The sequence below is a fragment of the Erinaceus europaeus genome, chromosome 13, assembly GCF_950295315.1.
Source record: "Erinaceus europaeus chromosome 13, mEriEur2.1, whole genome shotgun sequence".
In the NCBI taxonomy this organism is placed as follows: Eukaryota; Metazoa; Chordata; class Mammalia; order Eulipotyphla; family Erinaceidae; genus Erinaceus; species Erinaceus europaeus.
Window position 1 is genome coordinate 60,714,586 of NC_080174.1, and position 17,571 is coordinate 60,732,156.

Here is a 17,571-nt window from a genome sequence, read left to right on the forward strand (position 1 = left end):
GTTAGAATAGCCAAAAACATCGAGATTTCATGCTGCATCTTGCTGGAATTTACCTGTGCTCTCAGTCTTTCTGCCTGTTGAATTTTGTCAAGTAAGTAACTATATGTACTAAAGAGGTAAATTCTGTCTCTCAGATTGCTTTACTCTTAATAGCAGCTCCTCTTATTGCCAAATTAGTAATTTATTGAAGAAAAAAGATTTTAGTTCTGTGTGACCATTGAATTTTTCTCCTTCTCCACTTCCTCTTCTTTATCCTTTTTCGTAATCCTCCTCTCCTCCTTTTTCTTCTCTTCTTTGCCCTCCTTCTTCATCAACATCATTACTTGGTGCTTCTACACTCCAGGTCAGCTTTTTCAGATAGACAAAGAAAGAGGAAAAAATACCTACCACAAGTGCCAAAGCTTCTTGTAGTGTCAGGTTTAATATTTTCTTAATGGTTTTATGAGGAATTAAATCAGTGAGTGATAGAACAGAGAAATTCACAGAGGTAGTGCACCAGACTTTCATGCCTAAAGCCCCAGAAGTCAGAGGTTCAATCCCTGGCACCACAAGTCTTTTTTTAAAGAACCAGTTAATGACAATGAAAGTAAAACTACTCCTCCTGGCTATCTATCTATGACTACTAGCACTTGCTTGAGATGTAGTTTACCTTTGTTTACTTATTTATTTAAAAATGTTAATGATTTATAAGATTACAGGGTATAGTTCTGTGCTGCACACACCACCAGTACCTTTATTTTTATCCAATGCTGAGAAAAAAGCCCAGGTCCTTATGCATACATGATACTGCTGAACTACCTCTTCAATCAAATTTTTAGTCTATATTTTTGAGAGTGAGAAAGAAGGAGAGAAACCAAAGCATTATTTCACCATCCATGGAGCTCCCCTGGCAATATCCATGGTGCTCTTGTATAGTGCTAGGGCTTGAATTCATGACCTCTTGCATGATAAGGCAGGTACTCTACCCACTGAGACATCTTCTGGCCCACTAGTTTTACCTTTTTTAAAGGGAAACTACTTTTTATACCTAATGATGTGATATAATCTTTTTTTTTTTTTAAACCATAGCATTGCTCAACTCTGGTTTATGGTGGTGTGGGGGATTGAACCTGGGATTTCATGAGAGTTATGCATGAGAGTCTCTTTGCATAACCATTATGCTATCTATCCCGCCCTCATCATCACTTTCTTAGTAATTTGTATCTGAATCTCACTTTTTTTTTTATATATATTAGCCAAGTGGGTAATTTCCTAAACCCAAATGAGACAATATAAATCATTAGATACTTGACTAAGGTTTATGCATAATAATAAAGAGACCAGGAGACAACTCACTTGGTAGAGTACACACATTACCATGCTGGAAGACCAAGGTATGAGGCCCCAGCTACCACACTGGAGCACCGTGCAAAGGAGAAGTACCACAAGTGGTGGAGTGGTGCTATGGTCTCTCTCTCTCTCTCTCTCTCTCTCTCTGTCTCTGTCTCTTATCCTCTGCCTTGCAAAAAGGAGACTAACTTGGTTGAGGAAGGCTGATAAACTAACAAGAGAAAGAGAGAGATCTACTGGGAGTGATGGGTTCATGCAGACAATATCTTCAGTAAAACTTTGGCAACAAAACAAGTTAGGGTCAATAAAATAGCTCCCTTGGATAGCGAACTTGCTTTGCCATGTGTCTGACCCACGTTTTGGCCCAGCCTCAGTACACTGGAGGAAGCTCCACGGCTATAGTATTCTTATTTCTTTATCTCTCTGTCACTTTCTATCTGAAAGAGCAGTAAAGCCCCAGTAAGGACCCCTCCCCACTCAAAAAAAAAAGTTCACTTAGGGTTATTCATTGCTAATATTTATAGTATATTAGAGATAAATTCATAGCTTAAATATATAGCTTGACTTACATGTTTGATCAGTTATAGTAAATAATAGATTTAGATTATACTACTTACTTGACATTTTATCCCTTTATAAAAATTATTGATGTAGCCTAGGAGATGGTACGGTAGCTAAAGCACTGGACTTAGAGACACAAGGCCCTGAATTTGATTTCTAGCATTGCATGTGCTTTTATGGAATGCCAGGTCTCAAAGCCAGGGCACTCCTGTATCCTAGAACTGGCACTCTCCTGCCCCCCATTATTGAACTTCTGTGAGAATTTCTTTTTAAGATTAATTTATTTAATACAAGCTAGAGGAAAGTAGAAAGAAGGAACTAGAGCAATGCTCAGCTTTGGCATAAAATAGTACCAGGGATTGAACCTGAGTCCTCTGGGATCTTAGGCATGCAAGTTGAAGCTCTAACACTCTAAGCTATCTCCTGGGCTATGTGAGAGTTTTGAAGAAAAGATTTCCTACTTAAAAACAAGCAAGTGGGTGTCAGGCAGTAGTGCAGCAGGCTAAACACAGGTGGCGCAAAGTGCAAGGACTGGCATAAGGATCCTGGTTCGAGCCCCTGGCTCCCACCTGCAGGGGAGTCGCTTCACAAGTGGTCAAGCAGGTCTGCAGGTGTCTATCTTTCTCTCCCCTTCTCTGTCTTCCCCTCCTCTCTCCATTTCTCTCTGTCCTGTCCAACAACAGCAACAACAATAAAAAATAACAAGAGCAACAAAAGGGAATTAAAAAAAAACACACACACAAGCAAGCAAGCAAACAAACAAAAACTAGGGTACCGAGAGATGTGCTCATCTGGTAGAGCATGCATGTTACCATGTGCAGGAACCTGGGTTCAAGTTCCTGGTTAACATATGGGTGCACCATGCACCAGGGAGGCCTTATTAGTCGTGGGACAGTACTGTGGTATCTCTCCTCTCTTTTACCTTCTCTGTCTCTGACCCTCTATGTGGAAGAAAGGGGGAAAAAAGAGCCTGCTGGGACCAGTGGAGTCATGCAGGCAAGCAATGTTCTAGTGACGAAACCAAACCAAAACAAGAATTGAAAATCACCTTATTAGTGATGTGGAAAGTCTACTTGGGGGGGAAGGCCATCTGTTTGACCTGCCAGATGGTAGGCATCTAATCCTCTGGACATGCCTTGCTTCTCTGCTGGCACGGCTATTTTGTGTTCAGCAACAATGAGCAAGGTGAACTTTCACAGTTTTCCTTTTTCTTGACCCTCAACCTTTCTACTTCCTCTTTTCCTTCTATCTTCCTCCATCACAAGACTTCTAGTTGGAAGGAAAAAAATGGGACTGATAAGTCATTGAGGCAGTAGTCGTGTATACTTTGTGTATAACTCTTTTTTATATATGGGTGTAGTTAATATTATTTGTTTTATCATCAGTTGCTTCTAAGTTATCATTTGAAAAAGGAACAGTGAAGTACTTTGTTGAGTGTTTGGGCTTTTTGTGATTAAGGTTGTTTATGCCAGGAAGTCTTGTGCTCCAGTTCTGTACCCTGTTCACTTCTACTCCCCAATGGCCTCTCTGAGGATCTGGACCAAGATTTGTTCTCATATTTCTTTGTTATCTTCATGCTATGAGAAATGTAATATTTCTTTGTGATTCCTTGCTCACATCTTCATGCTTACTTTTTTAAAAGTCACATTCTGAATTCATTTTCCTACAGTTTTTTATTCAGAATTGTTTTTACTCCCCTTTATAATTCATCTGCAACAATGATTGACATTTTGTTAAAATGAGAAAATATCTTTCAGTTTAGAAATATTTATGTGGGGGAGTCGGGCGGTAGCGCAGGTGACACAAAGCACAAGGACTGGCATAAGAACCCCAGTTCAAGCCTCCCGCTCCCCACCTGCAGGGGAGTCGCTTCACAGGCTGTAAAGCAGGTCTGCAGGTGTCTCTCTTTCTCTCCCCCCTCTGTCTTCCCCTCTTCTCTCCATTTCTCTCTGTCCTATCCAACAATGATGACATCAATAACAACAATAATAATAACTACAACAATAAAACAACAAAGGCAACAAAAAAGGGGAAATGAATAAATAAATATTTAAAAAAACAACAAAACAAAACAAAACAAAAAAATATTTATGTGGAACTACTCAACTCAGCCTTGTGCTAGGTAACATAGTGAATGCAAGAGAAGTAGAAAGGTGACCTGGGAGATGACACAGTGAATAAAATGTTGGACTTTCAAGCAGGAGGTCTTGAGTTCAATCCCTGGCATTACCTGTGCCAGAGTGATACTTTGGCACTTGAAAAATAAAGACCTTCTTTATTTATTTTTGTATAGAGACAGAAACAAATTGAAAGGGACAGGGGAGATAAGAGAGGAAGAGAAAAAGTAATACCTGCAACACTATTTCACCACTCATGAAAGTTCTCCCTGCAGATGGGGACCAAGGGTTTGAATCCAGGTTTTTGAGTATGGAAACATGTGTGCTCAACCAGCTGTTCCAAATAAATGAGGGTGGTGGTGGAGAGGAGATATATCAGAGCTGTTGATAGCTTCCTTTGGAAGTAAACTACATTTGTGAAACAGACTAGTATTAGCTAATGCTATGAAGCTATGACAGGATATTTCATACTCTCCTCTTCCTTCCGTCCATTACTGTGGTGGGGGCACATGGTAATGTAGCACACAATCCATGAGCTATTTTGCTACCCCCCCTTTTAAAACAGAGACAAACAAAGAGGAAGAGAGGAAGAGTAGTGCTTTTTCATCGCTACTCTTTCTTTTTTTTTTTTTTTCCTTTTTATTTAAGAAAGGATTAATTAACAAAACCATAGGGTAGGAGGGGTACAACCCCACACAATTCCCACCGCCCAATCTCCATATCCCACCCCCTCCCCCGATAGCTTTCCCATTCTCTATCCCTCTGGGAGCATGGACCCAGGGTCATTGTGGGTTGCAGAAGGTAGAAGGTCTGGCTTCTGTAATTGCTTCCCCGCTGAACATGGGCGTTGACTGGTTGGTCCATACTCCCAGTCTGCCTCTCTCTTTCCCTAGTAGGGTGGGTCTCTGGGGAAGCTGAGCTCCAGGACACATTGGTGGGGTCTTCAATCCAGGGAAGTCTGGCCGGCATCCTGATGACACCTGGAACCTGGTGACTGAAAAGAGAGTCATCGCTACTCTTTCAAAGTGCTTTATCCTCTATGGTTGAGTACTGAGACCTTGAACCTGGGTAACATGTGCTCTACCAGGTGCATCACTGCCCTACCCATTTTATTTCTTAAACAGCTCTTGTGGTTTCCACTTGTTTCAGAATGGGGCCAAAGTCCTTTTAACTGATAGTTAGGGTCTGATATATTTTTCTAGACTTATTTTATACCATTCATCTTAATACATAGCTTAACTCTATGATTTCCTTACTGTTCATAAGACTTACTACAGTCTTATGAACAAATTATTTGACTTCTGGGTTTTGGTTTTTCCTGTTATTAAACAAGAAGAATGGGCCAAATTAGTGACAATCACATTAATTTAATGTTGAACAATTTTTAACTTATAGGATTTTAAATATATATTCTCTCAAGGGTGTGTTTGTGTATTCCAGAATAGATTAGAAATGTGTGAGCATCATGGAGTGAAGTAAGCATGAGTAAAGTAAACATTTTTTTTTTTCCTCCAGGGTTATTGCTGGGGCTTAGTGCTTACACCATGAATCCTGTGCACCTGGAGGCCATTTTTTTCCCCTTTTGTTGCCCGTGTTGTTGCAGCCTTGTTGTGGTTATTGTTGTTGATGTCGTTTGTTGCTGGATAGGACAGAGAGAAATCGAGAGAGGAGGGGAAGACAGAGAAGGGGAGAGAAAGATAGACACCTGCAGACCTGCTTCACTGCCTGTGAAGCAACACCCCTGCAGGTGGGGAGCCGCTGGCTTGAACTGGGATCCTTTTGCCAGTCCTTGTGCTTTGTGCCATGTGCGCTTAACCTGCTGCGCTACCGCCCGACCCCTAATAAACAGATCTTTCTGGGTTTTTTCATTACAATGCTAGTGAGTAACATGGCCAAATAGTATCAACGTGGAAGCTATCAAGACATATTTTTATTATTTTAAAAAATTTTTATTTATAAAATGGAAATATTGCTAAGACTATATGATAGGGGTACAATTCCACACAATTCCCACCCCCAGAACTCTTTATCCAATCCCCTCCCTTGATAGCTTCCCTATTCTTTTTTTTCTTACCTTTTTTTTTCTTTTTTATTTATAAAAAGGAAACACTGACAAAACCATAGGATAAAGGGGTACAACTCCACACAATTCCCACCATAACAACTTCGTATCCCATCCCCTCCCCTGATAGCTTTCCTATTCTTTATCCTTCTGGGAGTATAGACCCAAGGTCATTATGGGGTGCAGAAGGTTAAAGGTCTGGCTTCTGTAATTGCTTCCCCGCTGAACATGGGCTTTGACAGGTTGATCCATACTCCCAGCCTGTCTCTCTCTTCCCTTAGTGGGGTGGGTCTCTGGGGAAGCAGGGCTCCAGGACACATTGGTGGGGTTGTCTGTCCAGGGAAGTCCGGTTGGCATCATGCTAGCATCTGGAACCTGGTGGCTGAAAAGAGAGTTAACATATAAAGCCAAACAAGTTGTTGACAAATCATGAACCTAAAGGCTGGGATAGTACAGATGAAGAGTTGGGAGGGGGGGTCCTCTGTTTTTTAGATAGCTAGTAGGCCTATTTTAGTTATATTCCAAAGGGCCCATGACTATACTAGTTTTTTGTTTGTTTGTTTGTTTGTTTTGTTTTTCCTGAGCCTGAAATCTGATATGCAGGTGGATCCAAGTTATTGTCTGGGGAGATGATGTCATGACTGGAAAAAAGACCAGAAAGCTAGATCAGGGAAGAAAGTATCTCCCAAATATGGGAAAGGTGTATAAATATTGTTGACTATAAACCCATCAATTTGATCTGATCTGGGGCCCATATTCAGCTTAGGAGCCTATATGACCTCTGCATCCCTGTAGATCTGAGTTCACATTCTGTGGTCATGAGTAGGAACATTCCAAGCTGCCCCAATTTCAGGAACCATCTTCCTCAGGTGGCGCATAGAGTATGTTGTCCATCCTCCCTTCAGAGGATAGAACATTCTCTACCTTTGATCCAAGTTGAGGGCAAGGTCCTATGGGGGCCCACAAAGGGTTCTATTGTGTTGTTCCTGATAGAAATGACTGGTAAGAATGGAGAGAGGGATTTATTTGAGGTCTAGGTCCATCATGTCTGTTTGGGAATCTCAGGACTCCCCGACTAGGGCCCCAGCTGATGGGGTGGCCTGATAGTGACTAAAGAGTCATCATTAAAGTATGCCAGTCTCTTGCCCTTATTCAGCTTTTGCAGTCCTTGCTTTGATAAGATTAGCTTTGGAGTGAGTGAGGGAGGTGTAATAGGAAGTAGGTGAGGAAGGTATCTAAGTAGATACTATTTCATTATGAAGTTTATACTGACTCACTGCTGACTGTTGTGTACTTTTGCTTTCAGGTATATATTTTGCCCTAATTTATAGATACATGTGAACATATTCTCTATCTTGTGGAACCTAGTCTATATCTAGGTTTTGGGACTTTATTAGGAAGTGAGCCACCTGGAATGGAATTAGAGAATCCTATGAATGGAAAGGTCTCACCCGAGTAATGAGGCTGAAGGGTTGACAATCCATGCCTGATGTTTCTGGACACAGTCTGAGGTGAAGCATGCTGAGGTGGTACTTGTTGCGTTGATTAGGTTGGGATTGACAGATGCAGTGTCATTTGGTATGAATTGAGAGAGGCATGCAGGAAAGTGAGTCCCACCCTAGAGGTTCCAGGACTGGGGGAAATATAGGAAGCAAAGATTCTTGCTGTCTTAAAGTCAACATATCAAAGTCTTAGCCTATGGTCTGTGCATTAAAAAGTTTGAGACATTCAATCAATTTTTCCCCTATTATATTAATTAGATAGTGATTTATATGACTATAAATTAATAGGAGTGTACATAAACACTATTCCTACCACCAAAAGTCTTTCGTCTTCATCCCCCTCCCCTCCGCCGCCCCCCCCCCCCCCCCTGTGAAGCCAAACTTCTGCCCTTGCCCTTAACCCAGAGATTTTTTACTTTGGTGCCCTACTCCAGCCTCTGTGAGTATGGACCCAGGGTCATTATGGGGTGTAGAAGGTGGAAGGTCTGGCTTCTGTAATTGCTTCCCCACTGAACAGGGCGTTGACTGGTTGATCCATACTCCCAGCCTGTTTCTATGTTTCCCTGGTGGGGCAGGGATCTGGGGAGGTGGGCCTCCAGACACACGGTGGGGTCATCTGCCCAGGGAAGTCCAAGTTGGCATCATGGTAGCATCTGGAACCTGGTGGCTGAAAAAGAGTTAATATATAAAGCAGAGACTCTGAAGCAGACAGGATTCATTTCCATCTCATCTTTAAACACTTGTTAGGAGATTAGTAATTTGAAGAAATTTAATAACCTCTAGTAAAAGAAAACTTTAAAAAAAGTAACAGTAGAACAATCTTACATTATCTTCTAGAGATTATATAAAATCCATGAAACAAAAATAGCATACTACAAAATAGGAATAGTTCAGTGATCACAGTGATTCTCAAAAACTCTAAATATGATAAATAAAGCCATTTAGTGGAAGGTCAAAGAGATGAAGTTGAGGGAACCATCCACAGCAGGTTCACTGCTTTTGGTTGCTCTTTTATTTTTTAATTTTATTATTATTATTATTGTTTGCCTCCAGGGTTGTTGCTGGGGCTCAGTGCCTGCATCACAAATTTACTGCTTCTGGCAGCTGTCTTTTTCCCTTTGTTGCTGATGGATAGGACAGAGAGAAATCAAGAGAGGAGGGGAAGATAGAGAGGGGAAGAGAAAGATAGACACCTGCAGACCTGCTTCACGACTCATGAAGTGACACCCCCCCAAAGGTGAGGATCCTTGGCACCTGTTCTTGTGCTTTGTACTATGTGCACTTAACCCCATGCACTACCACCTGCCCCCCTCTTGACTGCTCTTTTCATTCAGAGAGACAGAAAGGGAGAGAGATAACAAAACACTAGAATTGCTACCAGTGCTGTGGTACTCTGTACTTGAACCAGTTTTCTAATCCTTTTAATTTTTATTATTTATTTATTTGCCTCCAAGGTTATCAGTGGGGCTCGGTGTTTGCACTACGAATCCACTGCTCTTGGAGGCCATGTTTTCTATTTTGTTTCTCTTGTTGTTGTTGGATAGGCCTGATATATGCAGTGCTGAGAATTTATACTTGAGACATAAATATACATATCAGTTCTGTGCTTTTCCTGTGAGCTGCCTCTCTGACCTTTTTATTTCTAAAAGGAGGGAGGGATAGAAGGATAGTTGGGGGGGGAGAAAGACAGAGTTGAAAGGGACAACATTTAATCTTTAATGTTTAACTGTGAACTTCATACAGAGTTCAATAAATATTTTATTGACTAGATGGAACACAATGTAATTTTCCTTATGCTTCTTTATAAAGAGTCAAAGCCCAAAGTCCATCCCAGTTCTGTAAACATTATAGTATAGAATAGTGATCCATACTTTTTCATTTTAAAAAACGGTTTCAGTTATTTTCTGTGACTGCCATAGCAAATTACCACAAGCTCAGTTATTTAAAATAACAACACATTATTTTAAAGTTCTTATAGGTTAAAATTCTGATATTGGTCTTTTATTTCTTTAATTTTTTGGGGGGGCGGTGTATTACACCAAAACAAAGAACTCTGGGAAGGTGAGAGGGTTTTCAGATCCTGGTGCATGATGGTGAAGGAGGACCTAGGCTGCGGATGAGAGTGTTTTGCAGAAAATTGAGAAATTCTATACATGTATCCACAACTGTATTTACTATAAACCATTAATCCCTCCAATAAAAAATAGCAGAAAAAAAAAAGAATTAGAGACAGAGAGGAATAGAGATAGATAGACCACAGCACTAAAGTTTCCTTCAGTGCATTGGGGACCAAGTTTGAACCTAGACCAAGCACACGACACAGCAGCGCACTATTCAAATGAGCTATTTTGCTGACCCTCTTGTGGATCTTCCCCTTTATGATACATGTCCTGCCACTAAGCTACTTCCATGACTCCAAAGCTTATTTCCAATACATTTTGGGTGGAGTTGAAAGGGAAGCGGGTCTCCAGATGCTTGTACTGAATTTCCTTTATTTGGAGGCAGATGAAGAAAGTTTAGAGGGTTGAGTTTTTTTAGGGGGTAGACCTTTTTATGGAGAGAGAAAGTGAGAGACAAATACCTGTAGCACTACTCCATTGTTTCCCTCTTGCAGGTAGTAATTGGGTCTTGAACTAAGGTCTTTGAGCTTGGAAGTTTGTGCATTCTACAGTGTGCTCTTATCTCCTAGCCCCCAAGATTTATTTGTTAGTGGGAGGGGAGAGGAGGAGAAGGAGAGAGGGAGGGAAGAGACGAGAACATCAAACCCAGAACCTTTTACTTGAGAATCCAAGGTTTTTTTCTATCGTACCAGTCCCACAGCTCCTGAGCTGAATTTTTAAAGACTGGTAGAGTTTTGAAAAGTGGATTCCAAACTGATTCCAACAATAATGTAGAAGTTGGAGAATGCAGAATATGTTTAGGTGTGGCAGATTATATAACTAAAGCACAGGGAATGCAGGTGGGTGTAATAGGAGATAAGGTAATAGAGTTTGAGTCAGATCAATCAGTCTCTTAAATTACTTACTAGGGAATTTGGACTTTGATCAGGAGCTGGGAGCTAACACAAAAGGTTTTTCAGTAGCTCACAGCTTCTTAAGAGAAGGGATTCTATCTTTTTTTATGTTCTTTTTATAACTATATGGAAAGGTAATATAACATTATGATTAAGAAAAGAGTGTGGAACCCACTGTTGGACTCCTGTCTCTGTTACTTATGACTTTGGACAAGTTGCTCAATTTCTCTTGAGACACAGTTTCTTTTTTTTTTTTTTTTATACTTTTTTATTAGTAGTGACTTAATAATGATTGACAAGATTATGGTATAAGAGGGGTACTATCCTAATACAATTCCTACCACTAGGTTCCAATACCGTCCTCTCTATTGGAAGTTTCCCTATTCTTTATCTCTCTGGGAGTATGGATCAAAGATCTTCATGGGGAGTAGAAGGTGGAAGGTCTGACTTCTGTAATTGCTTCTCCGATGGACATGATCATTGGCAGGTTGATCCATACCTCCAGCCTGTTTCTGTTTTTTTTTTTTTTTTAATATTTATTTATTTATTTATTTTCCCTTTGCATTGCCCTTTTTTTTTGTTGTTGTTGTTATTGATGTCGCTGTTGGATAGGACAGAGAGAAATGCAGAGAGGAGGAGAAGATAAGAGAGGGAGAGAGAAAGATAGACACCTGCAGACCTGCTTCATTGCCTGTGAAACGACTCAGAACTGGGATACTTACACAGGTCCTTGCACTTTGCACCACGTGTGCTTAACCTGCTGTGCTACTGCCTAACTCCCCTGTTTCTGTTTTTTATTTTAGTGGGGTAGGACTCTGGGGAGGTGGATTTCCAGGACACATTGGTGAGGTTGTCTGCCCAGGGAAGTCCGATTGATGTCATGGTAACATCTTCAACTTGGTGGTGAAAAACATTAAGATATAAAGCAGATGGCGGAAAGCGCAAGGACCAGCATAAGGATCCCAGTTCGAACCCCTGGCTTCCCACCTGCAAGGAGTTCGTTTCACAGGTGGTGAAGCCAGGTCTGCAGGTGTCTATCTTTCTCTCCCCCTCTCTGTCGTCCCCTCCTTTCTCAATTTCTCTCTGTCCTATCCCAACAACAATGACAATAACAACAACAATAATAACAACCGTGATAAAAAAAAAGGGCAACAAAAGGGGGAGAAAAGATACAAAGCAGAGCAATTTGTTTAATAATCAGGACCCTAAAGGTAAGAGTATAGCAGATGAAATTTGGAGTCTTAATATTGCAAGGAGCTAGGAGTCTATTTTAGGTATGTTCCAAGAAGTCCATGACTTTATTTTTTTTAAATTTATTTATAAAATAAAAACATCAACAAGACCATAGGGTAAGAGGGGTACAGTGCCACACAATTTCCACTACCAGAGTTCTGTATCCCATCCCCTCCCTTGAAAGCTTTCCTATTCTATCCCTCTGAGAGCATGACTTTACTAGTTTTTGCCTGAGCTTGACAGCTAACATGCAGTTGGGCTAGGAGTATCATCGGGGGAGATGGTGCCAGAATTGAGGATAGGACTAGAAAGCTGGCTCAGGGCAGACAGAAGCTCCCAAGTATGGGAAAAATATATAAGTACAATTAACTGTAAACCCCATTGATCTGACCTAGGGCCCATGTCTATTTAGCACAGGAGTGTGTGTGACCTCCGCATCCCTGTCAGTCTGAACTCACATTTTATGGTCACAGCTAGGAACATTCTAGGCTGCACTCATTTCAGGACCAGTCTTCCTGGAGTGGCAGAGTATGTTGACCCAGCCTCCCTTCTAGGTGAGGCAATTTCTACCACCGTTGTTCTACATTGAGGGCAATATCCTGTAGAGGCCTATAAGAGGATTTTTGATGCTGTTCATAGAGATGACTAATGATGGTGGAGAGAGGGATCTGTTAGATGTCTAGACTCATCACATCTATGTGGGAATCTAAGGATTCCCTGACTGGGGCCCCAGATGATGGTGGTGGCCTGGTAGTGACCAGAAGGGCCATCATTAAAGTCTGCCAGTCTTTTGCCCTTATCCAGCTTTTGTAGTCTTTACTTCATCTGACAGGGTTAGTGAATAGGAAGTAGGTGAGGAGGGTATTTAGGTCTGAGTAGAAACTATTTGATTAAATACTGTATGTCTTTTTTAGGTCTTCCCACTTGCCTGCTGCACTTAATGAGTAACTGCAGTCTATTGCACACTTTTAAGCTATATATTTCCCTCCTTAAGGATACATGTGCACATGTGACCTATCTCATGGGCCCTAGTCTTTATCTAGGTTTTTGTTAGGAAAGTACCACCCAAAATGGAACTAAGGAGTCCTATGAGCTAGGAAAGGTCTTAGAGTATTGGAGCTGGAGGGTTGGCATTTCAGGCCTGGTGTCTCTGGTCACAGTCTGAAGTGAAACATGTTAAGGTGGCACTGATTGCATTGGCCGATATCAGCAGATGTAGTATCAAATGATATGGATCAAGTCCCAGGTTCAGTCCCCTACACCACTACAAGCCAGAACTGAGCAGTGTTATGATATAGAGGGAGAGGGAAACAGAAACCGACCGACCTATAATACTGCTTCACCACTTAAGTTTATCCCCACTATAGGTGTGGACTGGGGACTTGAACCTGGGTCCCTGTACATTGTAACATATGCAATAGAGTGCTCAACTGACTTTTTTTTTAGTATTTATTTATTCCCTTTTGTTGCCCTTGTTGTTTTCTTATTGTTGTAGTTATTGTTGTTGATGTCGTTGTCGGGTAGGACAGAGAGAAATGGAGAGAGGAGGGGAAGACAGAAGAGGAGAGAGAGACACCTGCAGACCTGCTTCACCGATTGTGAAGCAACTCCCCTGCATGCAGGTGGGTAGCTGGGGGCTCCTTACACGGGTCCTTGCGCTTTGTGCCACGTGGGCTTAACCTGCTGCCCGACTCCCACAACTGACTTCTTTTATTATTATTTTTTGACTGAGCCTTGCTACTCAGTTTATAATCCATGGACCAAGCAGCATCACCATCACCATCACCTGGGAGCTTATAAATTCATACTCTCAGATTACTCCCCTTTCCTCCCAGACTCATTCTGTAGTTTAACAGGATTATTAAGTGCTTTGTTTCCATATAAAAATTTAGGAAACACTTGTATGAAAAACGAAGGTAATTCTTCCTATTTCCCAGTATGAGTATATATTATAGTTTTGAAACTAATAATACAAAGCTGAGTAGTCAGTCACTGTCAAGCACATGTGTTAAAAAGATGAGCCAAGTAGTTCTTACTGGCACAGTTTTTGTAGTGGTGTTATAGGAGAATAAGAATCATTCAGCGGCCAGGAGATGGCTTATTGGTACAGCACACAATTTATTATGCATGACGACCTGGGTTTGAATCCCTGGCCACCACAGGGAAACTTCACAAATGTTGAAGTGCTCTGGTGTCTTTCCCCTCTCCCTCCCTTTTTCCTCCCATTTTCCCATTTTCTTTTTTTTTTTCTTCTTTTTTCTTTTTTTGTCTCCAGGGTTATCACGGGGGTTCGGTGTCAGCACTACGAATCCACTATTCCTGGAGGCTATTTTTCCCATTTTTGTTGTCCTTGTTGTTGCCCTTGTTGTGGATGTTATTGATGTTATAGCTGTTGTTGGATAGGACAGAGAGAAATCGTGAGAGGAGGGGAAGACAGAGAGGAGGAGAGAAAGACACCTGCAGACTTGCTTCACCGCTTGTGAAGCGACCCCCCCCCCCCCATAGGTGGGGACTGGGTGCTCCAACCCAGGTCCTTGTGCACTGTAACATGTGTGCTCAACCAGGTGTATCTCCACCCAGTCCCCCATTTTATTTCTTTTTAAAAATTTAAAATGCCATGGTGTATTGTACCAACGTAAAGAACTCTGGGGTCAGGGGGAGGGTTCAGGTCCTGGAACATAATGGCAGAGGCGGACCTAGTGGGGGTTGTATTGTTATGTGTTTTGCATGTACAAACTATTGTATTTCACTATCAACTGTAAACCATTAATCCCCCAATAAAGAAATTAAATAAATTAAAAATGAAAACTTTGTTCACTTCTGGAAAGTGTTAATATAGCTATAGTTTTTCACTCCTGGGCTTAGGAGTATTCTATTTTATGCCTAATTTTACATTGTAAGTAGTATATCTTTGAAATAGTCATAATCACAAGTAATTAATCAGCATCTAAGTTTCTAGAATACTTAGAAAAGGGAGTCCGGTTGTAGTGCAGTGGGTTAAGCACAAGTGGCACAAAGTGTAAGGATCGGCGCAAGGATCGGCATAAGGATCCTGGTTCGAGCCCCCAGCTCCCTACCTGCAGGGGGGTGGCTTCACAAGTAGTGAAGCAGGTCTGCAGGTGTCTGTCTTTCTCTCCCCTTCTCTGTCTTCCCCTCCTCTCTCCATTTCTCTCTGTCCTATCTAACAATGATGACATCAATAACAATAATAATAATAACAAAAACAAGGGCAACAAAAGGGAAAAATAGAAAAAAGAAAAGAATACTTACAAAAACACAAGGTAAATTCACAGAATCATATATTACATACTGATACTATTTTTGTCTTTGACAATATGTACAACATTGCAATTGTCTCCTTTGTTTGGTTTCCTTAAATATCACTTTAGTATTCATTGAAATGTATGTTAACATTTAAGAAATGTAAACATTAAAGAAGTCCTCTGTAAGTGTAACTCCTCAATATATTTTTGTATTGTTTCATACATAAATAGTAATCTATAAAATGACAAATAAAATCGTTATTAACTCTTGTGACCTAATAGTATATTAAAATTTTGAAATTGACAAGTATTCTCTAAGATTTTATAAGTAATGACATGCATGGGAGTTGGGCAGTAGCACAGTGGGTTAAGCGCACATGGTGCAAAGTGCAAGGACTGGCCTCAGGATCCCAGTTAGAGCCCCCTGCTCCCCACCTGCAGGGGAGTTGCTTCACAAGCGGTGAAGCAGGTCTGCAGGTGTCTATCTTTCTCTCCTCCTCTGTCTACCCCTCTTCTTTCCATTTCTCTCTGGCCTATCCAACAATGACGACAACAATAATAACTACAACAATAAAACAGCAAGGGCAACAAAAGGGAATAAATAAAAATATTTTTAAAAATAATGGCATGCACTATTTGCAGTGTTTGTTGGTAGATAAATGATAATATCACAAGTTGTTATGGTGTCCCAAACCCTCTTTGTCTTTTACACTCTGTGGGGGGAATCTTCTGGGAGCAGTAGAAAACTACAGATGCAGAACCCCCAGAGGTGACAGAGGGAGCAGAAAATAAACAATAATAATTCAGAATGTAATTTAATTTTTTTTTTTTTTTGGTGACAACTGAGGCTTCGCACATTGAGATTTTACCACTCTTTGGCCAACTTTGTTTATATGTATATGTATATGTATATGTATATGTATATGTATATGTATATGTATATGTATATGTATATGTATATGTATATGTATATGTATATGTATATGTATATATATATGGAGGGAGAGAGAGAATGAGGGAGAGCGAGAGGAAGAGAGAGAAAACAGAGCACTACTCCACCATTCACAGGATTTCCTCCATGTTATGATGCTCCCATATGGTGACAGTCTTAACCCTGAGACTTTGCGTTTGGTAAAGTCTCACCTGCTGGGTGAGCTATATTCTGGCCCCCACAATGAAAAAATTTTAAAGCCCTATCGTATAGCAAAAAAAGATTTGAGGCTTCATTCACAATTTAGGTTCTGTTTAATTAACTATATATGAATATATATTAATTTTTTTTCAGAGTACTGCTCAGCTGTGACTTGTGGCAGTACAGGGGATTCAACCTGCAGCTTTGGAGCCTCAGACACTAGTCTTTCTTCATAACCATTATGTTATACCCTTACTCTTAGCAATACGATTTCCTATAATAGCTTACTGTTAATGTTAAAAAAATTAAAGACATATCACTTCCCTTTAAAGATGGGCAATATTTCCATTTGAAGGTCAGTTCCATTTATAGCAACTAGCATGATTAACTTTGCTCAAGCTTTTCTTCCAATGCAAAGCTAACTGTTGTTAGCATCTTCTCTGTGACACCATTTTAGATGTGGTGGTAAGTGGTCATGTGTGAAAGGAAATGAGTTTGAGGTTTCCAGGCAGAAAAGTTTCACAGAGAAGTTGAGCTGTGTGACACCACTATGATGTGGTGATGCAAGAAAAAAAAAGCAGCAGAAAAGCAGACTGAAAACTGTCTCATGAAGCCTATGTCTGCCTGTGTGTGACTGTCTGCTTAAATGTGCTGCCTGTGACACCTCTGTTGGTGATATGGTCATAGTGGTAGGGGCCTGGCAGGAAAGCGTGTAGGGGTATAGCAAACCTGCATCTTTTTAGCTTCTAAGGGACCCATGGCTTTGGAATGTAGCCATTGTTTTGTTAGTAGAATCTTATTACCTAATTTCTCTATGAACACTTAAATAAAGTAAATACTCTTGACTTCCCAATAATAAAAGCAACCTATAAAACACTAATAATATACATATTATTATATATATCCCTATGTATATATACATATTATTATATATATAGCGCCATAATAATCATGACCAAAACAGTTTGTGCTGTTAAAAGACAGAACCTGACTATGTTATTGAATTTACTCCTGCTGGGTGGCTTAAGTGAATGACATAGATGTGAAAGTGAGTGGCGAGTCCGTGAGTGTTAATATATAAAGGTAGCTGAAAATATTTTGAAACTCTGGGTAATTTGATTGAACGTGATAGAAAACATTTTCAGTATGGATAACACTTTCCTGTTCTGGGGAAAGAAATACTTGGAGGGATTTTTATCCACAAGGAAATCAAATCAAAGCCAGATTTGAAAACTATTTATTTATTTATTTATTTATTTTTGAGAGAGAAACTGAAAGAATACTGAAGCTTCCTTCAGTGTGATAAGGGTTGGACTTGAACCGTGTGGGTTGCCCACACGGCAAAACAGCACTATTTGA

The 17,571-nt window shown here is 40.5% G+C and overlaps 1 protein-coding gene across 1 annotated transcript in view; it reads left to right on the forward strand.

The window, feature by feature from the left end:
* Nucleotides 1-8,736, forward strand: part of LOC132542530 (dual specificity testis-specific protein kinase 2-like) — a 50,688-nt gene extending 41,952 nt beyond the window's left edge. The window contains exon 3 of the mRNA XM_060205077.1: nt 8,625-8,736. Coding sequence (XP_060061060.1) covers nt 8,625-8,706 — 82 coding nt within the window. The 3' untranslated portion in view covers nt 8,707-8,736. The remainder of the gene's footprint in view (nt 1-8,624) is intronic.
* The last annotated feature ends 8,835 nt before the right edge of the window (nt 8,737-17,571 follow it).